Raw genomic sequence first — 16,351 nt, 5'->3', positions numbered from 1 at the left:
TTATTTTTTAGAACTCAGGTGTGTTTGGGTTCATAGAGAACACAGTCCTTACCCCACAGACCTTGCAATCTGTGTCAATCCTGTAAGGACTTACACACATGCTTGGCTTCACACACTGTGAATAGGGCCATTCAGAGTGTATAAAGAGAAGCACATAGGTGTAGCTATGGCATGAAGGAGGGGATTAGGTGGGGACAGCCATAGAGGACAGCACTGCAGCTGCAGCGGTTTGCTTTAAGGCATGTATCTTTTTTTGGATTGTTTATTTTTTTACAAGAATAAAAATAAAATAGATAATTTTAATATAATGAAAATAATTGAGTCTTGAAGGAAAGAACATTGATTCTTTTGCCAGCTAAAGGAAACACGGAATCCTGGGCGATCTCTCATTCCGTCAGCCACCCAGGAACGGTACATAGCTGCTATAACCGCACGGCTTAGGGTACGTCTCCACTGCCACTAGGAGGTGTGGTCATGGCAGGGGCAGGCGTGCTTGAGCTAGCTCTGTTTGCATTGGCTTGCTAGCCGTGGCAGTGAGGGCTAGTCGTGCTGGGCAAGGTTGTCCCGCAACTAGTCTGTGCTGCTGCCCATGCTACGCTGCTACCCTCAGCGAGCGCGCGTGACCAAAGCTAGCACAGTTGTGTCTGCGGGTGCTGCTGTCGCACCCCCTGATTGCTCTGTACACGGACCCTTAAGGATCGGAGGCTATTTGTTTTTGTGATGGTTAGTCCGAGAGGAATCCAGGTGGGTGTGCTTCCTTTCGTAGTAACCAATGCTATACCCAGGGGTCTTCCTTGTGAACGACAAGGAGAACGCCGACCCTTACTTGGAAGGTGTAAGCCGTTCTTCCTCCGGGGGACTGGAGATTTTTTGTGGTTTCCTCTCCCTTGGGTGCCACATGCATCTTCAACCTCTTGCTGCAGCTCTGGCCCACTGCTCACCATTTTGAAAATTGAAACTGGATAAATTATAAACATACGAAGTGTGCAAGCTTCTCCCATGGCAAGCTGTGCTTTGGAGTAAATCATACGTGAGACCATGGGCCTGAATCTCTGACTGCCAAGGGCACTTGCTGGTAAGGGATTGAATGCTTCCTTTACTCAGTGCGGGGATCCTTTGAGTGAAGCTGCTGGTCTGGCTTCCCAGGAGTGCTCGGATGTGCTGCTGGCCATATCCTATCTTTTCCTCCTGGAGGCTCCCAGAACACCAGGGCTTCTCAGGCTGCCTGCCTCCGGCGGGAAGGACCTCTCCCGAGGGAGAGCCTTGGGGACATTTGCTTGTCATTGTGCAAACCCACTCCCCAGTTGGATCCTGTCCCTAGAGTATGCCGAGGGCTGTCCCTGTGTCATGGAGTCACTGGAACTGCTGCCTACGAAGCCAGTCAGGACTCTGGGGGAGCCTCCTCTCTCTGAGCAGACTGTCTCCATGGCAAGAAGCTTAAACACCTTCGACCTTCCTGGGCCTGATCTTGGAGCATTCAGCATCCCCTTTTCACACTGTGCGCTTCCCACAGGCCGGGCTCCTGGGGAAGCCAGAGGGCCCTGCACCCCAACTCCACAGTCAGACGTGACTCTCAGCCAGCCAGTAAAACAGAAGGTTTATTAGACGACGGGAACACACTCTAAAACCAAGCTTGTAGATATAGAGGACAGGACCCCTCAGTCAAGTCCATCTTGCGGGGCAGGGAGCCCAGAGCCCCATCTGGGCCTCCCTCCATTTCCCCAGCCAGCTCCAGACTGAAAACCCCTCCAGCCCCTCCTGGCCTTTGTCTTTTTCCCGGGCCAGGAGGCCACCAGATCTTTGTTCTCCAACACCTTCAGTAGGCACCTTGCAGGGCAGGGGCCCAGGCCATCAGTTGCCAGGAGACAGGGTGTCGGCCATTCTCTGTGTAGATCCCTGCCCTCTAGGGCTCTGCAACAATCCCACACCCTTATCCCACCACCTCGATGCTTAAGAAGGGCATAGGGAAAACTGAGTATTCAGAGAAAACATTAAGAACATTCCCACTTTGTCACACCCTGCATACCAGACAGAGAAGAGTTTCTTGTACCTCGCTAGACTGTACCTACTGCGGAGCGTGGCTACTCTGTTTACAAGGAAACTGCCATTTGAGTAGGAAGTCCCCTTAATTTCTTAAGCAGGGTAGTTACCTGCCCTGTGTGTCCTTCACAGAGAGCTCAGTTTGTTATTAATAATGGGGGCTGTTCCCTTGAACCTGATTAATTTCTAATGCAATGGCAAGGGGGAGCAGGACTGTATCCAGAGCAGCAGAGCAGGGGACTGCGTGCACTGAAGCACTGGGAAGTGGAGGGCCTGGAAAAGGGAAATCGAGGGCAGAGCTGCATGAGAATCCAGACCCTGCTGCATACAAAAACAGTTCTGGAACATGGCAGACAATTTTGGGAGCGACCGAGTGCCTTGGAACAGGCAGTGTTGTACCCTGGGCTGACCCTGTATGGATCTAAATAGGTACGTGGGTCTCAAGACCTGGGAGAATGGGAAGTACACCAGAGAAAAGGAGCCCTTGCCCCAGGCACAGCCATTCCACGTTGGGAATCACTGGCCACTGCAAAGGGAGTGCACAATGCAGTTTAAAACGGAGAATGCTGCGTGTCTGAGGTTTGATGTGTGAAGAAGAGAGAAATGATGAAGGAGAAGCTGCATGATCCTCTGCAGCTCAGATGGGCTCCAGTTAGGAAGCGAGTCTCTCGCTGAGTTAGTGATGAAACTGGGGCCGTGATTGTGGGGGGAGAGGTGGCTAGCAGCAAAGCTGCAACACAAGTGTCTGCCAGGGTGCATTGTGTAAGGGATTCTCGAGCATCTCTTCACATTAGTGTGACCAGCCTCTGCATTGCCCCACTCCCAGCTGTGTATAATCCTTGCCTGCAGGCACCAGCAAAGTCTAAGATATGTGTGTCCTGTTTGTCTCCCTTGTGGCTGCTTGTTCTTGGTCTGGGTAGGTGCTTGCTTGGTCTTTCTGTTGTATGCAGTAGCCCACGGCCCATTCCTTGACATAAACCACGTGGCCTGAAAAAACGAAGATTGTGAATTCTTTGCCTTTCTAAGGCAGATGAAGACCTGTGTTTGCATTGTTTCTGGTTTGACAGGGAACTTGATGCTGGCGATTAATAGCCCTCCCCACTGTTGCTATAGTGTCCAGGTATTGGAGAGTCTCTGCAGGGCTGGGTGGGGATAGAGGGCAAACCAGATCCTCGCCTACATTCCTTCTTTTGGGTGTGAAAACCCTTGCTGTGTCCGAGAGTTGGTATCTGCCATGTGAGTCTGCACTGCAAAGCCCTGCTAGTGTTTGGTGAGATCTGAGCCAAGACGGGAGTGAAGGGAGCTCAGGAAATGGTGTGATTACTAGACCGTATTGTGCACTTTGTGGAGGAATCTCCTCTACGAGGCTGGTTACACGGCATTAGGCATATTGAGCTAATTGGAAATGGAATTTCCAGGTAATTGGTTTACTAAATTCTGAGGATGCTGATTCCGATCTGACAGATTATGCAAAGCATGGCTGGAATAAAGGGTTTCCCCTCCGCTGCAGAATCCTGTCTAAGAAGTTAATCTCTGAGAAGCCCCAAGAGCAAATCAGCCCGTGATCCAGGGGGGTCTGGTTAACCTAGGGAGAAGAGTCACTTGAGCATGGTGGGGTGGGGGAGGGGACATCACCCTCCCAGATATGTAGGGGATCCTCATGAAATGCAGGAATTACGGGATGAAAGCCCGTGGCCACTGGTCCGTACATGAGGGTTGTACTGGTTTGTGCTGGCCCTGTGCTCTAATCGTCTGTGAATTACTTGAGGACTATCCATTTGCCAACTGATGCAAAGTCCATCACAGTCCCTGGAAGGGCTCTCATTCACTCCTGCGTGCTTTGCATCAGAGCCCTTCGCGCTGTCTTGCAGAATGGACGTGTGGGTTAGAATGCCTCTCGTCGTGCTTCTGGGCTTCTTGTTCCTCAGGCTGCACGGCGTGGGAGGGTCCTTCGGGGCAGCCCTGGCAGCCCTAGGCTAAGGGAGGGAAGTCGTGCCTCCTGTGCTACGCAGCAAGGCTTTGGCTGTTGCTTAGCCAGGGAATTGCGTGGGTGAGGGGGATTGCTTAGGCTGCTGCAGGGATATAGAAGAATTTTCAGAGGAAATGTGGAATGACTGTTTCATACATGTGTTGCTCTGCATGGTTTTTACCCGTTCTCACCAATGTGGTGTTCCTCAGCGTGACATTCCTGTCAAAAAGGCAGCATGTGAAGGCACTTGTGTCCAGCCCAGTTCACCCAATCTCTGGGTCTAGCGCAGCACAACGGGAGCCTTTCTACTGCATTGTGGCAAAGATCCCTCTGCATACATCGCTGTACAGGAGCCATCAGAGCTGTTCAGTCTTGTTTTGGTTCATGACATGCATTAAGAAACTAACAACAAAGGGATGCATAGCTGTAGAAGTTCCTCATTTTAAATTGTGGCTGCACAGGGTGTGGAACAAGCAGAATGGCAGGGTTCCACGAGGGGGAAGTGCATTGCAGATGTGACTAGCAAATGGTCTGGCCCACGGTTAGTTCTTGGCTCAGGTCCCATTGGCTGGCTAATTATAGGAACAAGTCTGAAGACAGAAAAGTTCAAATTCTTTTTTTGCCTGGTGTGAGCTGACGAACAGACTAACCTATTAAGTTCAGTGTAACTGGAACCATATAAATGGCCATAGCCCAAGGTGTTTTATTCCACTTCTCATTTTGCAGTAGCACAAGGCTGAATTACATCACCAGCTTGTGGCCTGCTCTCTGAGAAGTGCTGAGCTGTGTTCTTGTGTGAAATCTTGTGGCCTGGGGTTGGGAAGTCCCGTGCAGTGTAAGATTGACGTTGCGACCCTACATTGGCTCCCCTCACAGCTCCTGGGGCCCGCCGAGTGGTGGTGGTGGGGTGATGGGGGAAGCTGTTAGGCAGAGCCATCTCTGCCTGTGGCTGGTGGCACCACCCAAGAGGCTGAGCTCAGAATGGGTTCCCGGAGGTCTGGGATGCTCTGTGATCGGGATAGTATTGGGACAGGGCCATGCTTAAAACGCTACAGCAGTGAGCTGCTGTGGTGCTTCAGTGAAGATGCTACCTACGGCAATGGGAGGGGTTCTGCTGTCAGTGTATGCCCCCTCCCACCAACCCCCGCGCGAGAGGCGGTAGCTAGGTCGATGGAAGAATTCTACCATCACCCAAAGCTGTCAACACGGGAGGTTTGGTCGGTTTAACTGCATCGCTTGGGTGTGGATTTTTCACATCCCGAAGCCGCGTAGTTGTACCGACCTAATTTCCTTGTGTAGACCAGGCCTGAGTCTTAGAGTTGGTGCCTTTCCTGTCAATGGAGACAGTCTGTTAGCAGGTATTCGAGTGGTTTGTTTTTCAAACTGTCTTCAGTGCTTCCACATTTCTTTATTGTGTTAGATTCAGAAGTCCTGTAGGTCTTCCATGCAATGGCATGATGGATTCGTAGCTCAGTTTTAACAACTAGATCTCGTCTGTTCTTTCAGTGCCCACTTTTCCTCTGTTTGTCCAATTTTGTGTATGTGGTGTACTGTAAATGGTGTTCTGTTTGGAAATATGTCTTGACAGTAATAGTAATTTTCTTCTAACTTCCCATATCTGCAACACAATAGAAATTGCAGGATTATTTTCTGGGATTTTTACAATGTGCATGGAAATAAGGGGATATTTGGATTGCTGGTTTTAAAAGTAAAATGTATTTTTTTGTACAGAATTACTTGACAAGTTTAGCACTGAGAGGCTGGAAAGGGAAAAGGAAATTGAATAGCAAATTAGTGGGGGATGATGCTAACCACAGTAAGCGCTTGGCATTCCAGTGGAAAATGGTGACGTTTTCACACACTATGCTAGCAGCGTCACTACACACGCACAGATCACCTTACAGGGCTGGACGGATGCCTTGGCATGGGGAGCTATCATCAGCTCCTTTGAGAATGTTCCGCGGTGAAAGGCTTGTGATCTGATGCTTGAATATCAATGCCAGGGTGGTTCTGTGGCTCCGGATCCTGAATCTCTCCTGTTCTGGCACTGGGGAACATCCTGACTCACTGACATTAAACAAGGATGGATAACTGTTGGGAATCCTGGCTGCAGTCCCGAGGCCTAGACAGCAGAACGTCTGCCGGGGGGTGGCAGGGAGTTCACAGCAGCACAAGCTGCCCGTGAACCCCCATTTCTCCAGGAGGGCCAACGCCATCTCGTACAATCCAGAATAGAGTGGGGCTGGGTGAAGAGAGGACCTGGCCAGGACACCTGGGATATGCTAATTTACCTCGTTCCCTGGGCAGCCTGTGTCTGCAGGAACTGCAGAGACTCATCCCCCACCAGTGCTCACTCTGGGCCAACCCCGTCAGGTGCCCCGCTGAGCTGAGGGGAGAAGGAAGCCCAGGAAATGCCTCATCCCCAGTTACAAGAGTAAATATCTGCTGTAGAAGCCAGGCTTATGAGAGGGAGAGGAGGAAAAGGAGTGAGGAGGCTGCCGGCTGGGCTGTGTGAGGAGAGATGGAGCTCAGGGGGTGAAGTGACTGACTGCAAATCATTGCTCTGCTTTCTCTGACAGCAGCACTGTTCTCACCGCCAGCCAAAACTCCAATGCCTGCTCCCTCTGCATGTCTGACAAGCAGCCTGCATGCTCTGGAGTTTTTCTCCCATCTAATTACAGGAGAACAGCTACTAAAACACAAGCATGCAGCCAGGAAGGGTCAGGCGGCTCTGGACATGCTAAGAAGGAGTTAAAGGTCCATGGCTAGTGAGTGGGTGTGGCTGAGAAATAAGTGGCAGAATGCTTCTCCGGAGTGTGAAACAAGGGTGCAGTGCTGCTGGCTCCCAGGGAGGAGCTGCGGAAGGGTCTGGGCAAAGGATAAAACTCCAGGTGTGCTCAGAAGCCAGTTCCCAGTGGGAGTATTGCCCTGTCGGGGAAGAAGGGCGGGGAACAGGAGAGGCTGGCTGGTTGGGAGCAGGGCTTGGCAGGGGCTCTGGCTAGCCACGCCTCCCTTCAGTTTTGTGCATGCTTTGAGGAGCTGCAGAGGACAGACCAATGTGAGTGCCCCTGGATGCTGTCTGCTGCAGGACACTTTTCCTGGAACTGTATTTTTCATGGCTCCAGCTGAGCAGCGTCTGTGTCTCCTGCTGTTGCTAACCTGCTGCTGCTCCTTGGCAGAGACACGGTTTTTAGACTGGCTTTGGGGGACCCAAAAAAATCCCACGGTAACAACCCTGCCCCCCACAGAGAGCCAGACAACGGAACTGCTTACCTCTCCTGTGGCCACCACGACACAGGCTGCTGTGCCAGCGACCGCTCAGCCAGGGGACCAAGTATGGAGCACACTCTCAGTCACGAGGCAGGCACCAGCCGTGGAGACAGCTGTCCCCGCTCTGGCAAAACCTGCCATGCCCCAGGGCAAGGAGGAGAACATTGCGGGGGTGGGGGCTGAGATCCTGGACGTAGCAGAGGGCATCAGGAGCCTAGTCCAGCTGTGGGATGAGAGGACCACCCAGAGGACCGGGAACACAGGGGATCCCACCAGTCTGGCTGCTCCAAACTCTGCAATGGGACTGGCTGACCATGGGAACATGACTGCCAACTCGACAGGGAATGGCCACAGCCTGCTGGGGACCGGGCAGCCAGAGGCTTCACTTCCCACGCCAGCAGGGCCTCTGCCTGCCTGGAACAGGACTCAGGCGCTCTTACAGAAGCCTGCGGCGGCTCTTCCAGGTAGTGCGTCTTTCTCGTTTTCACCAGGTGGAGGTGCCCATGGTGAGATGGAGGCTTCCCAGGAAAACCTCCTTGCAGAGGATCAGGAAGGTGCTGCCCTCCCACAAGCAAGGGCTGGCGGGGGAGTGGTCTCAGAAAAGAGAGGAGGAATTTCACCGACAGCAAGTGTTCTGGACTGGTGGGCGCTGCAGACCAATATCAGCATGCGTGCCGGGATTCCAGCCCAGCTGGCAGGTTCTTTAGACAACTGGCTATCCCATTATGTTGCACATTCAAACCAATCAGTCTCTTACGGGAATAGTACCCGTCGCAGCCTTAAAAATAACAGCAGCCAATCAGTGCAAAGCACTGACTCTTCCACAATGCGTTTTGGGATGGCAGTGGCTGATTTAAATAGGACCCATACTGATGCTATTTCTAATGTGAATGCAACTAATTCTGTGGAATTTTTTTCTGCCAATAATTCTGAATCTCTTGAGTTTGATTTACTAACCTACACTATGCAACTTTATAACAATGGTAGCGCAGGGCTTGCTTCCTTCTTTCCTGGATTGACACTTACAGCGGGTCGCTGCTTGCCCTTCCCAGCTGATCTGCCATATTGCAACAACCTGGGCATAAAGCATTTCAGATTACCGAATTATTTCCATCATGGCAGTGACGTGGAAATTTGGGCTGCTTTGCATGAGTGGGAGGGGCTTCTTACATCTCGGTGCCACCGCTACCTGGAATGGTTTTTCTGCTCGCTGCTGGTCCCCGGGTGCAATGCTTCTATTCCAATAACGCCCCCACCGTGCTGGGGGTTCTGTGAGGCCGTGAGAGATCTGTGCTGGATTCATTTGAAAGAGGGGCACCTCCCAATATCATGTGACTCTCTCCCTGCAGAGGATGCTGGGTATTCTTGTGTGTTTGTAAATGTGTCTGCAGGTAATATCACAGGGGTAATGTTTCTTACCAATTTTTCTGTTTCTTCCCCCAGGTAATCTTAAGCTAAATCTGTACTTGCTTTGCCAACTTTGCGGTTTTGTGGGGGTAAAGCAGTGACTTCCATCAAACTCTCCCCTGTCTTCCTCCATTGGTGGGTCTATGCAGGGGGATGAATGGGACAGTCTGGGGTTGCTCTGTTTAGAATTCTGCCAGCTTGGGTCTGGCTTGTGGCCGGTGCTGCTAGCCCAGGTGCTCAGACCACACTGCTAGCGAGGCCTGTGCTCCGTGCCAGATGCTGAAGGAGGTGAATGGCAGTTGGGCTAGGAGGCAAGTGACTCCTCCCCCCTGTCTCTGCCCAGCCCCACAACTCCTCTAGCTGTGGGTCAGAGGGCAGGGGAGGAGTGGAATTCATCCAGCACCTGGCATTGGCCACTGTTGGAAGGCAGGATACAGGGTTAGATGGACCACTGGTCTGACCCAGTGTGGCCGTTCTTACGTTCTTATTCTCTTCTCTGCTGCCAGCGAAGGGTCTGAAATCACTGAATGACTCTGCTGATGATGGCATTGTACTTGGTGCCATATATGTGGCTCGTGCATTCTAGCAGGGCGATGGGGCAGTTTTCGTAATGTCCTTGCACTTTTGGTGGAGGACTCGAAGAGCTGGGGGGTGAGTCTGTTTCAAATCACCTATCTACTGCTGGAGGCAGCTTTCTCTCTGGAGATTCCAGCTTGCCTATCATGGCTTTGGGAAGATGGTGCAATGCTGGGATAGGGCACTGTACGTCCGTGGTGCTCAGGGTCTCATCACTGGCTGTGGGTGATACAGTGAATGTTGCCTTCCAATTTCCTTCCCTGCCTGGTGCCTGCTTTCTTCAAGTAACTGCATGTGCATCAAGCCGCCTACTGACTCGTTCAGCCAGGAGCACGGACCCGTCCCTCTGTCATTCTGGGGCTGTTATCCTCGCTAGTGCAGTCTTGTTGCAGGGTCCTGAGGATTGATGCACTGTATCGATGCTCTACTGCTAAGCTGGGGGCATTCCCACCTTCCCTGTCTCTGGTGTCCCTTGCACTGCCCCACGTGGTCTGAATGAAGTTCCTTCCAGAGATTGCTCTCTCTGTCTGTCTCTCACAGTACACTAGTGAAAGAGGAGAGTTCTGTGTCAGGTTTCCACCCCTAAAAAGGTTTGACATTAATGCTAATCCTGCTAGCTCTTCAAAATGCTGTATTAAAATGTCCCAGCACTGGAGCTGGGCTTCCTCCTGCCACGTTCACTGGCTGTGGGATCTGCAGGTGGTTAGAGCTGGTCTGCCAGCAGGTGTGCTGGGGGCGATGGAGAGTCCTTGGGCCAATCCGCTGTGTAAAGTGGACACTTCTAAAGTGTATAAAGTCGAGAATGATGCATTTGTCCACAAATCTACCGGCCCTTCCCCCCTGTGTGTATACAGTGGGGAGGGGGAAGGCACGGCAGCATGGGCTGCATCTAGAATCCAGATCTTGTAGGAGCGGCATTGGGGGCAGAGGAAGCACAGCCTGGGAGCTGGCATTGATGAGAAAGGGCTGAGTGAAACTTTAAACCAATGAGTCCTGTCCCACTCGCTCCATCTAAGGCTTTGGGCAGATTTCTTAATCTAATTCTGTCTGAGTTCAGCTTTTTCAAATAAATATTGCCGTCAATTCATCATTGCTTTCTGGGCAATCCAGGCAGGGCCCATCCTCCATTCCTATGGCAAGAGGTTTTAGAACTACAGGGATTTTGTTTCAGGAGATTAAAAACTCCCGTGAATGTCTCGCATAGCTAGCCAGGTTCAGACCCTGTTGTTCTGGTGCCTGGTGTACACCTAATTCAGATGCTGCACCAGGGTACCGTTCTCACAGCTCGAGAGCTTCTCACTAGCTCTGGAATTGCCTGGGCCATCTTTTCTATACGTTGACATCCCTGAAGCCGGAGAGAAGCCAGGAGGCAGAGGTTTTAATACAGATGCCATGTCCCTTCTTTCAGCCCTTTCCTCACCTCCCTGGCTCTGCCACAACCCGTGGTATTTGTTGAGCTCTCCCTGGGCTTGCCAGTGTTCTGCGCATTAAGTTAACAATTCCTCAGGCTGTGCAGATGAGTCCTTGGCTGATGGCTTCCCACACTGCTCTAGGTAGTGCTGCATCCTGACGTATTCCGCTTCCGCTGAGCAGAGCTGCTCCTGGCGCTGTGGGTATGGCAGGACTTGGGCATTCTGCTGGACATATGGAGCCTGGGCACCTCTCTGAAGTTCGAGCAGCTCCTGGGGAGCATGGATAGACATTCTGTTCAGCAGCCACTCAGAGGCTGTGTCAGATTTTTTTCTCATGTTCTTACATTAATAAGGAGCAGATTCTTCCACCCTCCTCTCCCCCAGTGATACCTTCCTTTCCAATGGTCCCTTGCAGAAGAAGGGACCTCTCGTCATCAGTTTCCCTCCAATTTTCGTGCCCATGTGCAGAATGAATTTTGTTATGTGCACCAATATGGAGCTGAGGTGTGACATGACTCTGTGTGACACATCGCCTCCATATTGGTGCACATAGCATAAATTCATGTGGTGAGGAATCAGGGCTGGAGCAGAGTGTTGGGGGACAGAGAGGTCAGGGCTCTGGCTGGGGGTGCGGTCTCGGGGATGGAGGCTGGGGATGATGGGCTTGGGGTGCAGGCTGCCCCGGGGCTGTGCAGGGAGAGAGGATTCTCCCAGCACCCTCTCCCTGTGGCAGCTCCCGGGCTGAGGCCCAGGATCAGCACCTTTCCCCTGGCTGCGGCAGTTCCAGGGCTGGGGGAGCGGCATCTCTCCCCGCCTCGCCTGCACGGCACTTAATAGGCTGCTACACGACCGCGCAGCTTAGAGGGAACTTAGCATGTGATGAGTTCACAAACTCACAGGCTTTAAGTTCAGAAGGAGCCATCGTGATTGTCTAGTCCAGGATGGGCAAACCATGGCCCGCGGGCCGGATCCAACCCTCAGGGCTTTGGATCCGGCCCATGGGATTGCCCCCCTTGGCACCGCGGGCCCAGCGCCACACTCAGAAGTGGCCCCTGAGCAGGGGGGCAGAGGGCTCTGTGTGGGTTGCCCTTGCCTCCAGGCAGTGCCCCCTGCCCCCACAGCTCCCATTGGCCAGGAATGGGGAACCACGGCCAATGAGCACTTCGGGGGAGGTACCTGGAGGCGCAGCAAGGGCACTGCATGCAGAGCCCTGCCCCCCTCACCCCCTCCCGGGTCCACAGCGCTTCCTGGAGTGGCACGGGGCTGGGGACAGGGCAGGCAGGCAGAGAGTCTGCCCTGGCCCTAGTGCCCTCCACTACCACCCCTGAGATAAGCGATGCCAGGCTGGAGCCTGAACCCCCCCTCCAACTTCCTGCCCTAAGACCCCTGCCTGCACCTTGCACCCCAACTCCCTGTCCTGAGCCCCCTCGTACACTCTGCACCCCTCCTGCACCCCAACCCCATGCCCTGAGCACCCTGCTGCACCCTAGCCCCAGCCCCCTGCCCTGAGCCCCCTGCTGCACCCTAACCCCTGTTCACCCCAACCCCATGCCCTGAGCACCCTGCTGCACCCTAACCCCAACCCCCTGCCCTAAGCCCCCTGCTGCACCATAACCCCTGTTCACCCCAACCCCAGGCCGTGAGCTCCCTGCTGCACTTCACACTCCTCCTGCACCCAACCCCCTGCGCTGAGTCCCCTGCTGCACCCTATCCCCTGTTCACCCCAACCCCCTGCCCCAAGCCCCCTGCTGCACTCTGCACCCCTGTTCACCCCAACCCCCTGCCCCAAGCCCCCTGCTGCACTCTGCACCCCTGTGCACCCCAACCCCATGCCGTGAGACCCCTACTGAACCCTAACCCCAACCCCCTGCCTTGAGCTCCCTGCTGCACCTCACACTCCTCCTGCACCCCAGCCCCCTGCCCTGAGCCCCCTCACACACCCCACACCCCTTCTCTGCCCCAATCCCTTGCCCTGAGGCCCTTCCTGCACACCGCGCACCGCACCCCCTCCCACACCCCGCACTTCCTCGTGCACCCCAACGCCTTGCCCCAGCCCTGCATACAATTTACCCACCCAGATGTGGCCCTTGGCCCAAAAAGTTTGCTCACCCCTGGTCTAGTCTAACCCCCATTAGCACAGGCCAGAGCACGTCACAGAGACTCCAGGTGATGAAGAACCCAGGTCTCTGTGGAGGAAGTGCAGGATGCTGACCTGCCTCGTTGGATGGCTAGACTGAGCCAGGGCTAGTCCTTGCAATAAGAGAGGTGAAGAGTACTGAGCTGAGTAGCTCAGCTTCCCATGAGGCACCAGTAACTCTCCAGAGACAGGATGCTAAATTACTGGAAGCTATGGACCAAACTCTACTGTGTTTCTCCTTCCCCTGTAACCGTTGTACTCTATAGTACAGAGGCCATGACCACATTTGCACTATGCTTTGTTTACATTTCTTTCTGGATACCCTAAAGTGTTTCACAGGACAGCTGAGAGAGTTCCTTTTGTTGTGGTTAATTATTTACACATTAGCAAATATTTGGTTCCCATTATTGGGGCAACAGAGGCAGCATTCTGTTTACTATAAGTCAACCAAAAAAAGTGTGTGTCTGTGCACACGTGCGAACTGTACAGGGGCTGTTAAGGGCTAGAAACACCAATCAGAGCAGTGCCATTGATTGTGAACACACTTACGTTCTGTACATGCCTGCCCAGGAGAACAAGACTTGCATCATGCTTTTTGAAATGTACACGTACGTTCTAGCCTAGCTAGAAATGAAGTACCACAGGGTGCTTTCATCGGTGTGTTAGAATGACTGTGACAGGAATATTTTTAGGAGACATGGATCATCTTTTCACTGTGGGTTGGAACTGCTGATGTGTCCTGCTGGATGTTTTCACCACACCACCAGTTAGTTTGAACAGAACATCTGACTATCCCAGACAGGCCTGGCCAGCTGTCTTGGAGTTGCATGTATTTGTAGGTTCCTTATTCCCCTTATTTTTGTCATGTCTGTGGAGTTAGTTAAGGTCAATATAGCTCAATTGCAATGACTTTGAAGGCCCATTTTAAATAATGTAGTTCTTTATGTTGGGGATTCCAATCAGCAAATATAAAGTGCCCCCAGAATGCCTTGAAGCAGATGGTCTGTTTGACCAGAGGGAAGGAGGAGAGTGTAGCGACAATTGCGATACTCTTATGGTTGTAAGAATGGCTTCCTACTGGCTTTGACCTTTCATGAATAACTGCCCCTGACACTGAAGAGTTACTGTTTTAGGCTGTCCCTCGAGGGTGCACGTTAAATGTTCTCAGGAATGCTGTCGGTCATTCAACTCTTACATACAAGGGCGTATTGGCCTGCACAGCCCAAAGTTCCCAGGCTAATAGTCCGAAAAAAGAAAAGCAAGCTGGGATAGCTGTTGTTGGCTAGCTTATGGAAATGGGGCTGTGAGCAGGGACAAAGCCAGGCAGCTGACTCACCGTTTTGTATTTAGGGAAAAGCTACTTATAGAACATTCTCTGGATTTTCACTTTTCTTAGGGTGTTTAAAAGGCAATGGGCTATTTGTGTAGTTTGAGGTTTTTTTAACAATTCAGCTGCTCCTACTGCATGCCTGAAGTTAGAATTTGCTATGGCCTGGGGATTTCCACAGGGGTGGATATGGGATACTGCAGAAAGAGAGCGGCTTGGACTTCTGTCTCCCAGCAGGGTACATAACTTGTCCCATTTCTCCCCTTCCCTGGCTGTTCCATGCAGATGTGAGAGGCTGTGTAAAGTTTGCCCTGTTTTGCTGTATTTTACCATGCTCGGTAACCCAGCCCACTAGTATGGGTTAATTTCTAAATTGCATGATATTTAATTAGGTTCATTGTTTGTTTTCTCTAGATACACCACAGCTTTGTTTTCTTTCTCTAGTTTGCCAAGCAGGGTATCGGGGCTCTTCCCAAGGGCTCTTTGAACCTGTGGAAGGCATGAGTTCTTGGAACTGGAAACACCAGTGTTGGCCATAAGGCCTGAGCAGGTGGCTCAGAAGATTTAGCTTTCACACTTTCATCCCTCCATCCCTCTGTGTGTCTGAGCGTGCCCCCTCCTGGGAGTGGCTCTGTTGGTGTGTCTCACACTGGGGAGGGGTCTCTCAGAAAGCAAAGGTGTACAGAAGGTATATCAACCCAAGGCACCGACAGAGCTGTTTACAAATCAAATTGGGCAGCAGGACACCAGCTGCCCCAAAAACCCCTGCAGCTCTGGGGCTGACCCTGTGCCTCTGAGCAGGACAGGTGCAGGAACAGTTCCCTGGGATGGAATGGTGAGGGATTCTCCTGTGAGTGGCAGAGAGCCAGCAGGAGCAGCTGAGCTGTTATAAATCCAGAGCCAGATCCTGGCTCCTGCCTTGGCCACAGGGTCACGCCAGCAATGCAAAGGGACCAGCCAGCTGGAGTGAACAGCTGGGGATGACTCCAGTGCAGGGGTGTGATGAGGGCATGGCCATAGTGCTACCACGCTTCCATGCTGCCCAGCCTGGGGGAGCCATGGCAGCCGGAGCAGTTGTGGGTCAGGGAGCCACAAATCCACTTCCACCTCCACCACATAGAGTCGCATCCCAAGGCTCCTATAGCTGCGCAAGCTGGGAGCGCTACGTGCTGCATGCAACGGGCGGGGCTGTCTCTGAAAAGCATGTCCTCCAAGAGACCCGGATAGGTCTGTCATTCCAGTGAGCCGCTAAGCCAGGGAGTGACAGAAGGCGGAGGAGCCCGTGAGCACTCATCACTGCAGGGGTTCCTGCTGAGAAGTGGAGCTGCACTCTGCCCTGGAATTGCAGCTTCCTTTCTTTTGCCAGCCCCTGGTGATGAGCTCTGGAAAGGGAAGTGTCTGGCATTGGTACAGCATAGCCAGGGGTGTGGCTGGTGAGGCAGCCCTCCTGGAGCCTTCAGTTTTCTCCTTTCGTATGGCTTGGGTACGTAGCAACAACTACAAATTTACAGCTGAGTTTGATAGCTAGCACATTGCTGAAGCAGTGAGGTGGCGAACGTCCAAAAGAACAAAGGGGACACTCCGATATGACGTGCTCCATCGTTTGTGCCTGGTGACCACAGTCGCATGCAGGTGTTTGCCTCATTTTCCATTTAAAGAGGGTTTGTCCACATCTCCCACGAGATGCCCTGATGCCATTCAATCTGCATCCATCTTTCCGACATAAAACCCAGTGGGTCCTTGGCAGGGTCAACAACGAGCTGTTTGTTTTGAGCGGTCGAAATGCTCCATGTGACTCTCCATTGAGTCTCAGCATTGAAGTTGGGTGTAAGGGTCTTGATGCGGTTCCATAGAGGGCTGCAGGATTTTAATCTCATTTTTGGCAGGTTCTGCAGGTCATCATGCAGCAGGATTCTTGCGTTTGCACTGACATGCTTGCACTGAAAGCGAGATATCTGAGCAGCTCTTCTACTCTGAAGGATGAATGTGCAGTAGAACCGGGAGCCTGTTGACTGGAGTCGATTTATTTGAGCTTCCCTGACACTATATTCATAGCATTATTGAGTTGAGTGTCAAGGAGTTTAGTGTGACTGTTGTGAGACCACACTGGCACACAATATTCAACTGCAGAGTATACCAATGCAATTGTTGTGGTTTGTAAGGTCCGTGGACTGCCCCAGGATGTTCCAGCATTCCGTGAGCTCCAGTTCAGA

The 16,351-nt window shown here is 52.4% G+C and overlaps 1 protein-coding gene across 1 annotated transcript in view; it reads left to right on the top strand.

The window, feature by feature from the left end:
* Positions 1-6,839: 6,839 nt before the first annotated feature.
* The window catches only part of COL18A1 (collagen type XVIII alpha 1 chain), a 105,883-nt gene continuing 96,371 nt past the window's right edge, over positions 6,840-16,351 (top strand). The window contains 1 exon segment of the mRNA XM_030580507.1: positions 6,840-7,743. Within this exon segment, the coding sequence (XP_030436367.1) occupies positions 7,125-7,743 (619 nt within the window). The 5' untranslated portion in view covers positions 6,840-7,124.

The sequence above is a fragment of the Gopherus evgoodei genome, chromosome 11, assembly GCF_007399415.2.
Source record: "Gopherus evgoodei ecotype Sinaloan lineage chromosome 11, rGopEvg1_v1.p, whole genome shotgun sequence".
In the NCBI taxonomy this organism is placed as follows: domain Eukaryota; kingdom Metazoa; phylum Chordata; order Testudines; family Testudinidae; genus Gopherus; species Gopherus evgoodei.
This window is presented reverse-complemented; position numbering and strand designations above follow the sequence as displayed.